Source organism: Eptesicus fuscus, chromosome 18 (genome assembly GCF_027574615.1).
Source record: "Eptesicus fuscus isolate TK198812 chromosome 18, DD_ASM_mEF_20220401, whole genome shotgun sequence".
Lineage (NCBI taxonomy): Eukaryota > Metazoa > Chordata > Mammalia > Chiroptera > Vespertilionidae > Eptesicus > Eptesicus fuscus.
Window position 1 is genome coordinate 29,370,823 of NC_072490.1, and position 14,545 is coordinate 29,385,367.

The 14,545-nt window shown below is 38.6% G+C and overlaps 1 protein-coding gene across 1 annotated transcript in view; it reads right to left on the reverse strand.

Moving 5' to 3' along the window:
* The window catches only part of STAG1 (stromal antigen 1), a 331,873-nt gene that overhangs the window by 64,715 nt on the left and 252,613 nt on the right, over positions 1-14,545 (reverse strand). Inside the window, exons 16-19 of the mRNA XM_008152885.3 lie at positions 7,911-8,014; positions 598-690; positions 411-500; positions 50-253 (exon numbers count right to left, since the gene is read on the reverse strand). Coding sequence (XP_008151107.1) covers positions 50-253; positions 411-500; positions 598-690; positions 7,911-8,014 — 491 coding nt within the window. The remainder of the gene's footprint in view (positions 1-49; positions 254-410; positions 501-597; positions 691-7,910; positions 8,015-14,545) is intronic.

A 14,545-nucleotide genomic window follows, 5' to 3' on the forward strand; every position in this document is an offset into this window, starting at 1 on the left:
ATAATTATTAGCCAAAACTATTATATTTCACATTAACTTTAAAACATACCTCTTGCAATAGATCTTCCACAGAATGATTGAACCGATCTACAAACTCATCAATCAGCTGGCTTCGAGCTATGTCAACTCTATTCTGGATGGTATACTCTTCACTGCATAAGATGCTATAGGTTTTACTGCAGGCTTCTAGAACATCTGATTCTACATGTTTCTCCACAACAAACTTAATCTGTTTTAACAAAGCATCCAGATGCTGAGGAGGGAAAAAAACATGCAACTACGATAAGTAGATAAAACAAAAATAAGCATCTGTCAAATAACAAATAAGTCTATATGATCACATATAATTAAAATATTCTAGTTAATAAAACTCAATACAATAGCAGAATTTTAATTTCATAGTGTCTTACCTTTTCCATTCTACCTGTGCTATAAATTTCTAGATCAAAATACTGTGGGATTTGTAGCAAGTTTGCTACTTTCTCTGCATCTGCAGAATACTAGAAGGAAGAAAAAATAGAAAAGAAGTAACTACTTTCATAGTGTAATAAGTAAACTCCGTGATACATTATTACAAAAATGTAAATGAAGTAGTACCTTTGATAACAACATAGGAAGTGTGATAATAAAATGCTCAGTCAATTTGTTCCTATCATCGATTTGAGTTTTCCTTTCTTTGGCAGTTAGCACCTAGAAATAAATTCAAATGGGCATAGAATAAGAGTGTTATGTACTAATTTATAAATCTAGAAAATTAGACAGAATGATGAAGCACTGACAGATAATGTAACTGAGAATTTTGAGAGGAGCTTTACAAACTATTTACCAAAATAAAGACATCTAGTTTTATGCAAATTTCTAGTAAACATTCACTAGTAATTTATTAATTAGCTCTTTATTTAAGAATCATTAAAGTTTAGACAAATTACTTATTTAGATTAAGTGAAAACAAAAACATTTCCATAAAACTAGAGTTATGAAGAGAAAAATATTGGAACCAATGGAAAAATAATTTTTCTAGTGTTTTTTTACTTTTTTAAAAAAATATATTTATTGATTTCAGAGAGGAAGGAAGAGGGAGAGATAGAAACATCAATGGTGAGTGAGAATCATTGATTGGCTGCCTCCTGCATGCCCCCCACTGGGGATTGAGCCCGCAACCCAGGCATGTGCCCTTGGCCGGAATCGAACCCTTCAGTCCGCAGGCCAACGCTCTATCTACTGAGCCAAACCGGCTAGGGCTTATTTTTTACTTTTATTTTTTTTTATTGTCTAAAGTTTTACATATGTCTCCTTTTCCCCCACTTGACACCCCCCCCCCCAATTTTTCTAGAGTTTTAATCTCAATATGTTAACAGTGATCTCCCTATGTTAAATACATTCTATGTCTTCTGGCATCCACTGTTTCTGAAAAGAAATCAACTGCTAATTTATTGCTGTTGCACTCTCTAAACTGAATTTTCTATTGTTACCTTCAAGTTTTGTCTTTGGCTTTCAACAGTGTGACTATACTGTGTCTAGAGGTGGAATATTTTGTGTTTATCCTATTAGTTTTGTTAAGCTTCTTTGATATGTGCATTACCATTTCTCATCAAATTCGTGAAGTTTCTGGCAATTATTTCTTCAAATGTTTTTTGCTTCCTGTCTCTTTCCTTTCTTTCTGAGACTCATTACACAAATCGGATGCATTTATGTTTCACACATTTCTGAGGCTCTGTTCATTTATGTTCAATCATTTTCCTCTGTTCTTCAGAATGGATAATTGGTTATTAATCCATCTCCATGTTGTTTCTTATTTCAAATCTCTTATTGAGCCGATGGAATACATTTTAAAAAACTGGACATACTGAGAAGCCATTTCTTTTCTTATTATTTAAAATTTTTTTTTCTTTATTGATTAAGGTATTACATGTATGTCCTTATTCCCCCATTGTCCCCCCGCCCCCACCTGCTGCTGCCCTCACCCCCCTAGTGTCTGTGTCCATTGGTTAAGCTTATACGCATGCATACAAGTCCTTTGGTTGATCTCTTCTCCTTCCCCCCACCCTCCCCTGCCTTCCCTGAGGTTTGACGGTCTTATCAATGCTTCTCTATCTCTGAATCTGTTTTTGTTCATCAGTTTATGTTGTTCATTATATTCCACAAATCAGAGAGATCATGTGATACTTATCTTTCTCTGGCTGGCTTCTCTTAACATAATGGTCTCCAGTTCCATCCATGCTGTTGCAGATGGTAAGAAATCCTTCATTTTTATCGCAGCGTAATATTCCATTGTATAGATGTACCCGTTTTTTAATCCACTCATCTGCTAATGGGCACTTAGGCTGTTTCCAAATCTTAGCTATGGTAAATTGTGCTGTTATGAACATAGGGGTGCATATATCCTTTCTGATTGGTGTTTCTAGTTTCTTGGGATATATTCCTAGAAGTGGGATCACTGGGTCAAATGAGAATTCCATTTTTTTTTTTTTTTTTGAGGAAACTCCATACTGTTCTCCACAGTGGCTGCACCAGTCTGCATTTCCACCAGCAGTGCACGAGGGTTCCTTTTTCTCCGCATCCTTGCCAGCACTTGTCGTTTGTTGATGATAGCCATTTTGACAGGTGTGAGATGGTACCGCATTGCCGTTTTGATTTGCATCCCTCGGATTAGTGACTTGGAACTAATGTCTCTTAGCCTTCTTTATGTCCTCTTTTGAAAAGTGTCTATTTAGATCTGTTGCCCATTTTTTGAAAGGGTTATCTTCTTTGTTAAGTGGTATGAGGTCCTTGTAAATGTTGGAGATTAAAACCTTTTTGGTGATAACATTGGCAAATATGTTCTCCCATGCAGTGGGCTTTCTTGTTGTTTTGTTGATGGTTTCTTTTGCTATACAGAAGCTTTTTATTTTGATGTAGTTCCATTTGTTTATTTTCTCTTTAGTTTCCATTGCCCTAGGAGCTGTATCAGTGAAGAAATTGCTTCGGCATATGTCTGAGATTTTGCTGCCTGTGGATTCCTGTAATATTTTCATGGTTTTTCGTCTTATGTTTAAGTCCTTTGTCCATTTTGAGTTTATTTTTGTGTATGGTGTAAGTTGGTGGTCTAGTTTCGTTCTTTTGCATGTATCTGTCCAATTTTCCCAACCCCATTTGTTGAAGAGACTGCCTTGACTCCATTGTATGTTCTTGCCTCCTTAGTCAATATTAATTGAGCATAGTGGTTTGGGTTGATATCTGGGTTCTCTATTCTATTCCATTGGTCTAATGTCTGTTCTTGTGCCGGTACCAGGCAGTTCTGAGAACAGTGGTTTTGTAATACAGCTTGATATTTGGTATTGAGATCCCTCCTACTTTGTTCTTCTCAGGATTGCTGCAGCTATTCGAGGTCTTTTTTTATTCCAGATGAATTTTTGGAGAGTTTGTTCTAGGTCTGTGAAATATGTCGTTGGTATTTTAATAGGCAGTGCATTGAATCTATTGCTTTGGGTAGTATGGACATTTTAATGATATTGATTCTACCAATCCATAAACATGGTATGTTCTTCCATCTGTTTATGTCTTCCTCTATCTCTTTTTTTAGTGTCCTGTAGTTTTCCGAGTACAGGTCTTTTACCTCCTTAGTTAAGTTCATTCCTAGGTATCTTAATTTTTTTGGTGCGATGGTAAATTGAATTGTTTTTTTAATCTCTCTTTCTGTAAGTTCACTATCCTATCTAATAAAAGAGTAATATGAAAATTAACCATCACTCCGCTACACCCACAAGCCATGCCCACCAGCCAATCAGGAGTGAGTATGCAAATTATCCCAACCAAGATGGCTGCAGCCACAGAGTGAGCAAGAGGCTTGGGTTCCCCCTGGCAATGGAGGAAGCCAAGCTTTCTGCACACCCTGGCGGGCCCTGGCCTCCACTCAAGGCTACAAAGTTTCAATTATAGAAGATAAATAAATCCCAACAAAAATGGCTGTGGCCACAGAGCAAGCAGGAGGCTTGGCTCCGCTGACGGCTACAAAGTTTCAATTATATAAGATAAATAAATCCCAGATCCCAGGGCCTCTGCTTGGGTCGCCAGGGTGCGCGGCCGGCCTGCAAACCACCACAGGCCCCTCGCCCAGGCTGCCCCACGCCCCAAGGGAACCCCCACCCTGATCCGGGACACCCTTCAGGGCAAATCAGCCAGCCCCGACTCGTGCACCAGGCCTCTATCCTATCTAATAAAAGAGTAATATGCAAACTGACCATCACTCTAACACACAAGATGGCTGCCCTATGTGGTCAAAGATCCTGCTCCCATGTGGACAGAACATGGATGCCACAAGATGGCCAGCAAGGGAGGGCAGTTGGGAGCGATCAAGCCTGCAGGGGAGGGCAGTTAGGGGTGACCAGGCCGGCAGAGGAGGGAAGTTGGGGGCGACTGGGCCTACAGGGAAGGGCAGTTGGGGGGGTGTGGACCCAGGCCTGCAGGGGAGGGCAGTTGCGGGGGACCAGGCCTGCAGGGGAGGGCAGTTAGGGGCAAACAGGCTGGCAGGGGAGTGGTTAGGGGGTGATCAGGCTGGCAGGCAGAAGTGGTTAGGGGCAATCAGGAAGGCAGGCAGGCAAGCAGTTGGGAGCCAGCAGTCCTGGATTGTGAGAGGGATGTCTGACTGCCTATTTAGGCTTGATCCTGGTAGATGGGATCGGGCCTAAATGGGCAGTTGGACATCCCTCGAGGGGTCTCAGATTGGAGAGGGTACAGGTTGGGCTGAGGGACACCCCACCCTCCCACCCCCCGTGCACGAATTTCGTGCACCGGGCCTCTAGTTGGTGAATAAAGATGCCAGATTTCTTGGCATTAATTTTGTATCCTGCTACATCGCCGAATTCATTTATTAAGTCTAATACTTTTTTTGATGGAGTCTTTAGGGTTTTCTATGTACAGTATCTTGTCATCTGCAAATAATGACAGTTTTACATTTTCTTTTCCAATTTGGATACCTTTTATTTCTTCTTCTTGTCTAACTGCTATGGCTAGCACTTCCAGAACTATGTTGAACAGGAGTGGTGAAGGTGGGCATCTGTCTCATTCCTGTTCTTAGGTGAAATGGTTTTAGTTTTTGCCCATTGAGTATGATGTTGGTTGTAGGTTTTTCATATTAGGCTTTTATTATGTTGAGGTATTTTGCTGAGGGTTTTTTTTTTTATCAAGAAAGGGTGTTGGATTTTGTCAAATGCTTTTTCTGCATCAATTGATATGACTATGTGATTTTTATCTCTCAATTTGTTTGCGTGATATATTACATTTATTGATTTGCGGATATTGTACCATCCTTGCATCGCCGGGATAAATCCTACTTGGTGATGGTGTATGATCTTTCTGATGTAATGCTGGATCCGATTTGCTAGAATTTTGACGATTTTGGCATCTATGTTCATGAGAGATATTGGCCTGTAAATATTCTTTCATTGTGATGTCTTTATCTGGTTTTGGTATTAGGGTAATGCTGGCTTCATAGAATGAGTTTGGAAGTGTTCCTTCCTCTTTAAAAAAAAAAAATATATATATATATATATATTTTTTATTTTATTTTATTGATTTTTACAGAGAGGAAGGGAGAGGGATAGAGAGTTAGAAACATCGATGAGAGAGAAATATCGACAGCTGCCTCCTGCACACCCCCTACTGGGGATGTGCCTGCAACCAAGGTACATGTCCTTGACCAGAATCGAAACTGGGACCCTTCAGTCTTCAGGCCAATGCTCTATCCACTGAACCAAACCGGTTAGGGATGTCCCTTCCTCTTGAATTTTTTGGAATAGTCTGAGGACAGGTTTTAGTTCTTTCTTCAATGTTTGGTAAAACTCCCCTGTGAAGCCATCTGGCCCTGGGCTTTTGTTTGCTGGAAGCTTTTTCATGACTGCTTCAATTTCCCCCATAATTATCCGTCTATTGAGATTTTTAGATACTTCCTGATTGAGTTTTGGAAAGTTGTATATTTCTAGGAATATGTCCATTTCCTCTAGGTTGTCTAGTTTGTTGGAATAGAGTTGTTCATAGTATTTTTTTTTTTTTAACAATTCTTTGTATTTCTGTGGGGTCTGTTGTTATTTCGCCTCTTTCATTTCTGATTTTATTTGGGTCCTCTCTCTTTGCTTCTTGGTGAGCCTGGCTAGAGGTTCATCAATCTTGTTTATCCTTTTAAAGAACCAGCTCTTGGTTTCATTGATCTTTTGTATTGTTTTTTGGGTCTCTATGTTATTTACTTCTGCTCTGTATATAGTTTTTAATCCACTCATCTGCTAATGGGCACTTAGGCTGTTTCCAAATCTTAGCTATGGTAAATTGTGCTGCTATGAACATAGAGGTGCATATATCCTTTCTGATTGGTGTTTCTAGTTTCTTGGGATATATTCCTAGAAGTGGGATCACTGGGTTAAATGAGAGTTCCATTTTTAGTTTTTTGAGGAAACTCCATACTGTTCTCCAGTGGCTGCACCAGTCTGCATTTCACCAGCAGTGCACGAGGGTTCCTTTTTCTCTGCATCCTCGCCAGCACTTGTCATTTGTTGATTTGTCGATGACAGCCATTCTGACAGGTGTGAGATGGTACCTTCTTCTTGTTTTGATTTGCATCTCTCGGATGAGTAGTGACTTTGAGCATGTTTTTATATATCTCTTGCTTTTTCCCCTAGTATGGCCACATTTTACTGCTTCTTTGGCTATAATTTTTCTAGAAAAGTGAACATATCTGAATAATACAGTAAAGTTTCATTTAAAAATTAAGTAACCTTTAACTTAAATGGTGTAACTATCCTCTCCCATGATGAGTGGCCTCTGCCTGAAATTTTTATTCTTACTGTTTTTTGGTTTTTTTTTAGCCTGTCTTCCTAGGAGTTCCCTCTGTTTTTCAACAGATTACTGGTCAGTGATTTGGGCAAAGGTTGTGCTCAAATACCTCAAATCTATAAGGCTTCTCCCTTATGAGACTTGATCTGTTTGAGGGTTTAAGAGCATAGTCAAAGTTTAGTTTGGCTTGACATTTATTTTAGGTCAGGGTCTCTCAGATTTCCCAGTCATCCAAGGATGTGTGAAGAGCTTATCTAATCCTTTTATGGATTTCTCATTTCCAGGATTTTTTAAGTTAGATTCTTGGCTTGTCCATTGTTCTTATCAACTGTGAACACAACCGCTGAATATCAAATATGTGTGTATTCCTACTTGTTTCTACCAAGTTGCCATTTCTAGCTGACAAAGGGACTTTGCCCACTAGTTCCTTTTGTATACAGTACCACTCTGGTAAAACTACAGATCTCATCAATCAAACTTAAGGGATGTGTGTGTACTGTATATAACCCTTTGCAAGAAGACTCTGGTTTTACAGAAGATTTAGCAGTTTTTCAAGAAAAATGCTTCTCAAATTGTTGTTGTTTTTTAAACTTTGGTGAAGTCCCAGACCCCTGATGTGTTTTTGTTTTTTTAAAAACAATTTTTCCAGTTTTATACTTCTGTGTTTGTTTGTTTTTTTGCACAGAGGAATTGCTTATCTCTTCAGATAATCTTCCCATCCGTGATTATCTCAATTCATATTTAATACCAATAAAATCTGCATTATTAACCGCCATATTACAGCTGAGGAAATAAAGGCACAAAGAACATAACTATCTGAAGATTAGTTGCTAAATGGAAGAGCATACAAACTAGTCAGTTTGCTTTGTACTTTTAACAGATATAGATGAAAAATTTCTTAGCAGTACTAGACTAGAAGCAGCAGGTATAGGTGCTAAAGAAGCATAGAAGGAAAGAATCTTTTTTGAAGATGAAATACCACAGCATGTATCATTTACAAAAATATCATGTTTTTAGGGATACATATACCAATAAAATTTTCAAATACTTAAGACAGTTAATTACAATAAAATCTTTTTTGTAGATTTATTACTAATATAACTTACTCTCTTGCCAGTACCCCTTCCCACAGGAGGATGTGCCTCAGCAGCTTGACGGATTGTACAAACCATTAGCTCTATTAGAGCACTCTCTTGACGGTCAGACATTGCTAAGGTGAAACAAAACACATTAGCATGAGATTTATAATAAAAATGCATATAAAAATGAAAACAATTATAAAAAACTGTGAATATATTCCATTACTGATTCTTTTAAACACTGAAGTTCTGTACCTTGTTCTTTTTTGAAGTTAAGCAAGAAATACAGGGTGTTCCCCAAAAATGTATACACACACTTTGAATAATTATAAAGTCAGTGTTTATTAAAATACATTTTATTTTCAAAATTGAGCTCCTGGCAATTAAAGTGTATATACATTTTTGGGGGACACTATATATAAAGAAAAAGAGGATAAACGCTGATCTGTTCTAATACCTAGTATCTTCTATTACTAGGCTCCTGAGTTAGGCTGAATTTTACTATATTTCCTTATACATCATTTAAAAGCTCACCTGAGGATGTTTTTAACTGATTTTTAGAGAAGAAAAAAGAGTAACATTGATTGGTTGACTCCCGCATGAGCACTGTGGCTGAGGATCAAACCTGCAACCTAGGTATATCCCTGACCGGGAATTGAACCTGAAACCTTTCGGTGTATGGATTGATGCTCCAATCAACTGAATCACCAAGTTAAGGCAAGCTTTTTATTTTTAATAAAAGAGATCATGCTGCCCTAGCTGGTTTGGCTCAGTGGACAGAGCGTTGATCTGCAGATTGAAGGGTCCTGGTTCGATTCCGGTCAAGGGCACATGCCTGGGTTGGGAGCTCGATCCCTAGTAGGGGCATGCATGAGGCAGCCAATCAATAATTCTCTCTCATCATTGAGGTTTTTATCTCTCTCTCCCTCTCCCTTCCTCTCTGAAGTCAATAATAATAATAATAAAAAAGATCATGCTGTATTATATATACATTTGATATTAATAATAAAATTTAAAAAAATGTTTTTATAGATTTCAGAGAGGAAGAGAGAGGGAGAGATAGAAACATCGATGAGAGAGTATCACAGATTGGCTACCTCCTGCACACTCACTACCTGGGATCATGCCCAAAACCTGGGCATGTGCCCTGACTGAGAATCAAACCATGCACTTCTGGTTCATGGGTCGATGCTCAACCATTGACACACACTGGTTGGGCTCAATTAACAATAGAGTTTGAATATCTTTCTAGTCACTGCAAAATTATATGAATAATTATCTTCTATAAATTATTACATAATTTGCTCCACAATTTAGTCAACCTTCTCAAATTATTTACCAATTTTTGTAATCATAAACAATGCAGCAATAAATATCATCAATATAGAAATATTTATGTAACTGATTTCTGCAGAATAAATTCCCAAGAGGAGTACTGGGTTAAAGGTTAAAATCTTAATACTGACAAAGTTTTTTTATTGTAATTTACTCTTCCAACTGCAATCATGAGAATGTTTGGTTTCTCAGATCCCTGCCAGCACTGAATGTTATAAAACCTTTTAATTTTTGCCAATCCTGTGATGAAAAATGATTATTTCATTTTTACTTTGCTCCTTCTTATCTACTAATTAGTGGAGTATATATTCTTGTTCATTGATTTTGAGTTTTTTTCTGAGATTTTTCTGTTTATTCTTTGCTCATTTTCTACTGTTAGTCACCTTACTTCTTTATAAACTCTTGTGTATTAGAAATAGTAACTTTGTTTTTTAAACAATACAAACTTTTTCTCACAGTTTGTCCTTTTGTTGTCAGGTTATAGTATGTTTTATGAGAAAGAGAGTTAACTTTTACAAAGTCATATCTGTACCAATTTGTTTAATAGCTTCTGGGTTTCTTTTCATCCTTTCTAGTAAATGAGATGTAATTGACATATGGCTCTGTATAAGTTTAAGTTGTACAGTATAATAATTTGACATAATACTGTGAAATGATTACAGTAAGTTTAGTTAACATCCATCATCTCATACACATACTAAAAGTTTCTGGGTTTCTTGTGCTGTTTTCAAAGGTCTCCTTGTTCTAGAGATTATAGAAATATATTTTCTTTTTCATTGCCTTCCCTCTCTCCTCCTCCCCCTGTCCTTCACTTGCTTGTCAACTTTTAATCTTTCTGGAATTTATTTCTGCTGATAGTATAAAGTGTGGGCCTGTTTATTACTACCAAAAGAAGAGCCAATTATGACTCAAACATCGTTAAGCAAACAAGCTTTCCTTGCTGAATTTAAATATCACTTTTTGACATATTTTAGGTTCTTATACTTAGATCTACTTCTGGATTCTTTTAGTTTCACTAATGTATCTATTTCTATTACAATGCCATACTGTTTTGATTATAGCAGCTTTATAATCCTACTAGGGGCCCTGTGCACGAATTTGTGCACCTTGAACGGAACTGTGGGCTGCGAGACTGTGGTGGGCACAGGGGTGGGTCTTGGTCCATTTATCTGCACCCCTGCCTGGTCCTTCCCGCCGAGGCCCCGGTCCCGTCTGCTGGCAGCCCCGCTCCCACAGTCACTGCTCCCACGTGCTGACGGCGCCGGCTCTGCATAGAGCTATTGGTGCCAGCACCAGAAACAGGTGTGAGCAGGGCCGATGCCTTCAGCAGGTGTGAGCGGCGGCTGCTGCCCTGATCACCCCTCAGGAGCAGGGGGAGGTAGAGAAGCCCTCAGGGGTGATCAGGGCTGGCAGCCGCCGCTTGCACCTGCTGACCAATCTGGGCAGGCATGGGATACTGGCAGCAGGTGTGAGCGGTGGCTCCAGTGCCGGCAGTGGTGCATGTGGGGCCAGCACTGGCAGTAGGTGCGAGCACCCGGTGGGACGCGGTGCATGGGAGCAAAGAATTTTCAGTAACCACCAGAGACTCGCCCCGATGACAGCAAACGGCACCCTGCCTTGATCTGGCGCCCCCGCTCACCTGCTCCACCATCCTGCCATGGCCAATGCCCGCCATGTTCCACGCTCTGCCGCCTGCTGCTGGTGCCATGTTCTGCACGCACCCCCTGGTGGTCAGCGCACATCATAACAATCGGTTGTTCGGTTGTTCTGCCGTTCGGTCTATTTGCATATTAGGGTCGTATATAGAGATATAATAAAAGCCTAATATGCAAACTGACTGAATGGCCGAACAACCGGCGGAACGACCGGTCGCTAGACGTGCACTGACCACCAGGGGGCAGATGCTCAACACAGGAGCTGCCCCCAGGCTAGCAAAGGTGGGTGCCAGCAGGGGCCCCCCGGTAGCCCCACAGATCAGCCCTGATCACCGGCCAGGCTAGGGGCCCTACCCGTGCACGAATTTCATGCACCAGGCCTCTAGTATATTATAATATACTTTAATATGTAACTCAATTCACCCAATTTGAATATTTAGTAGAACAAGATTCCCTTACCTAATTCTTTTTCTAAAAATTTTCTAATGCTAATGGCAAATGACTAAGCATTTTCTATGCATAAGACACTGTTATAAGTGATTTATATGCTTAACCTTTTATATTCTCCAAACAATTCCGAGATAGGAACTAACATCCTCACACTCCACACATGGGGAAAATGAACCATACAGAAAAGTTAAATAACTTTTCAAAGCACTCAGTAGTAGAGCCATTTATAAACTCATGTAGTCTGACTCCAGAATCTGTGCTCCTAAGCACTATGCCACACTGCCTTTTATATATATATATAAGCTTAAAATTCTATAAACTTAAAAATCATTTTACTTGGTTCCTTTTTACCTCACAGAACTCACAGTAGAATTCAGACTGGTTTAAGAAAATTATGCATTATATTCAGAATAGCTGACATTTATATAATCTTTCCAGCCAGAAATATAATATAGCCCTCTTCATTTTTGAGGTCTTATTTTAGGTCATTTAACAAAACATTATCATTTTATTCACATTGATTCTGTACTTTCCTTGTTGCATTCAATCCTATGTATTTTTAAAGACAGATTTTGAGACTAATTTGAATAGTTTAATTTTATCTTTCTGTCTTCCTTTTCCCCCTCTGTCTCCTTTCTTCTGTGTACTTAACTGTGTTAAAGACCAATAGATGTGGAGATTATAGAGAGAGTAGGTATAAATTGAATGAAAAGAAATTAAGACATAAATTTAGAAGTTTACACTAATTATTTTAAAATAAATTTTGGCAAGAACAATGAAAAGGCAAACAAAGACATAACATCTTTTCCTTTACTGTTTACCCAAATCATCCTATATAAGAATATGTATGCACATCCTAATTCAATCATTTTTTTAAAATCCTAACATGAGAATATGTTTTTGATTTGGAGAGGGAATGAGGGAGAGAAACATCCATCAGTTGCCTCCTGTATGCGCTCCGACCAGGAATTGAACCCTCAACTTTTTGGTGTATTGCATGATGCTCCAACCAACTGAGCCACCCAGCCAGGGCCTAATTTGATCATTTTTGTTTTAAGATTCTATAGCTTTAGGAAAAATACATGAACTTCAGTTTTAGGAAAGCCACACGAAATAGCTTCAGCTTTTCCATTTATACTCCCTGATCCAATGCCTAATAATATAAAAAAGCTTTTCACCCAATAAAACAATTAAGTTTCTATTTTTATAATTCTGGAATTTCATAATTTCCCACATTTGTCTAAGGATAAAGGAATGGCAAGATTGTCTAAGAACTAAATGCATTTACTTTTATTTAGGGGAATAATCTAGTTCTATGGAAAGCAAGGAGAGAACAAGTTATCTCAAGTATGGAAACATTCCTCTACTATATACTAAACTCCACATTGGTGTTGAAAATAACCCAATTGTACCCAGTGCCCATTAACAACAATTTTGTTATTTACTTTGTTATTTATAATTTGAAACCATCCACTTAGGCAAGGTTGGTTGAAATTTAATTGAAGTCCCTTTTGGGATTATGACAGCAAAACCAAATAATAAAATCGAAAGCAAAGCCAGGGGGTAATGGGTAAAAGAAGGTGAAGAGAATAGCCAAAGAACATATGGACAGACAACAGAGTGGTGAAGTGAGGGAAGGGTGGCGAGGGCTGGGAGGAGGTGGACAAAGCGGGGATGAGGAGAGCACCTGTAATAGTGTCAACGATACAAAAAAGCAAAGCAAGCATTAAGCCATAGACAAGAACCAAATACAATACCTGGAATAAATAGGCAGCTGTTTATATTATAAATCATCAGATAATTATACAACTTTGAAATCTATGGAAACCTCTTTGTACATCATCTCCATTTGCCCATTATTGATTATCACCATGAACTTCTCTTACTACCATTGAAAAGAAGTGATTAAAAGTCACCAGTGACCTAAATCATCTAGTCCTTTTTCTCCTCTGCAATATGTGATGTTATTAAGTATAGCTCTCTTGAACCCTCTCTTAACTGGGTTTCTATAGAGTACAATTATCTGCTATCCTTTTTAAAGCTTGCTAGGGTTCTTATTGCTCTTGTTCTTCCTGTTTCTGTCCCCCATCCACAATCTTTAAAACTCAGCCACGGGCTCTTCCCTTGTTGCTCTTTTTTTTTTTTTTTAAATACAGTATATCTTTATTGATTTCAGAGAGAAAGGGAGAGATAGAAACATCAATGATGAGAGAGAATTACTGATTGGCTGCCTCCTGCATGCCCCCCCACTGGGGTTCAAGTCCACAACTTGGGCAAACCCGGACCTTCAGTCCGCAGGACGATGCTCTCTCCACTGAGCCAAACCAGCTAGGGTTCTTTCCTTCTTTATAATCCATCTTCTTTTATATTTTTGTTTTCATTTCCCATAGAAACCACTGCAAAAGATACTTAACTGGTCTTCTGCCTACTCCAAATCATGTTTACATAAGGCATTTTTCTTAAAATACAAACTGGACCACATCATTCTCCTGTTTAAAATCCTTCAATGGCTCCGATTACACTCAGAATGAACTAAATTAAGTCCACTCATGAACTAAAAGATTTTACATCATCTGGCCTCTGCCTCTTTTTTATTTTGTGCCACTGGCTCACTGTGCTTTACCACTCCAGCTCCTGGAATGTAAATATCATCAGGCTTCAGATACTCTGCAACTGCTATTTCCTCTATCTAGACAGCTCTTTTTGGGCAGATTCTTGGTTCACAGGTGGCCTCTTCAGAGAGATCTTTCTTTCAAGATTCAATCTAAAGATGGACCACTCATTATTACTATTATTCACCTCACTTATAAACTCCTGAAATTGCTCTTTACTTGGTTTTGGGCTACCTTCCCCACTAGAATGTAAGCCCCATATGGACAGTGAACTGATTTCAGTGCTCAGTATACTAGTTAGTACAGAGAAGATGACCAATAAAAATATTTTAAAATTATAAATGAGTTAATGATTGCCTGCTTTCAAGAATTACATTTACCCACATTTACTTCACCCATCAACTGGATCACACAATTTTTTTAATGCTAATCAAAAGTTTTTTTGTTTGCTTTTAAAATATATTTTTATTGATTTCAGAGAGGAAGGGAGAGTGAGAGAGATAGAAACATCAATGATGAGAGAGAATCATTGATCAGCTGCCCCCTGCATGTCCCCTACTGGGGATTGAGCCCACAACCCGGGCATGCGCCCTTGTCCGCAATCAAATTT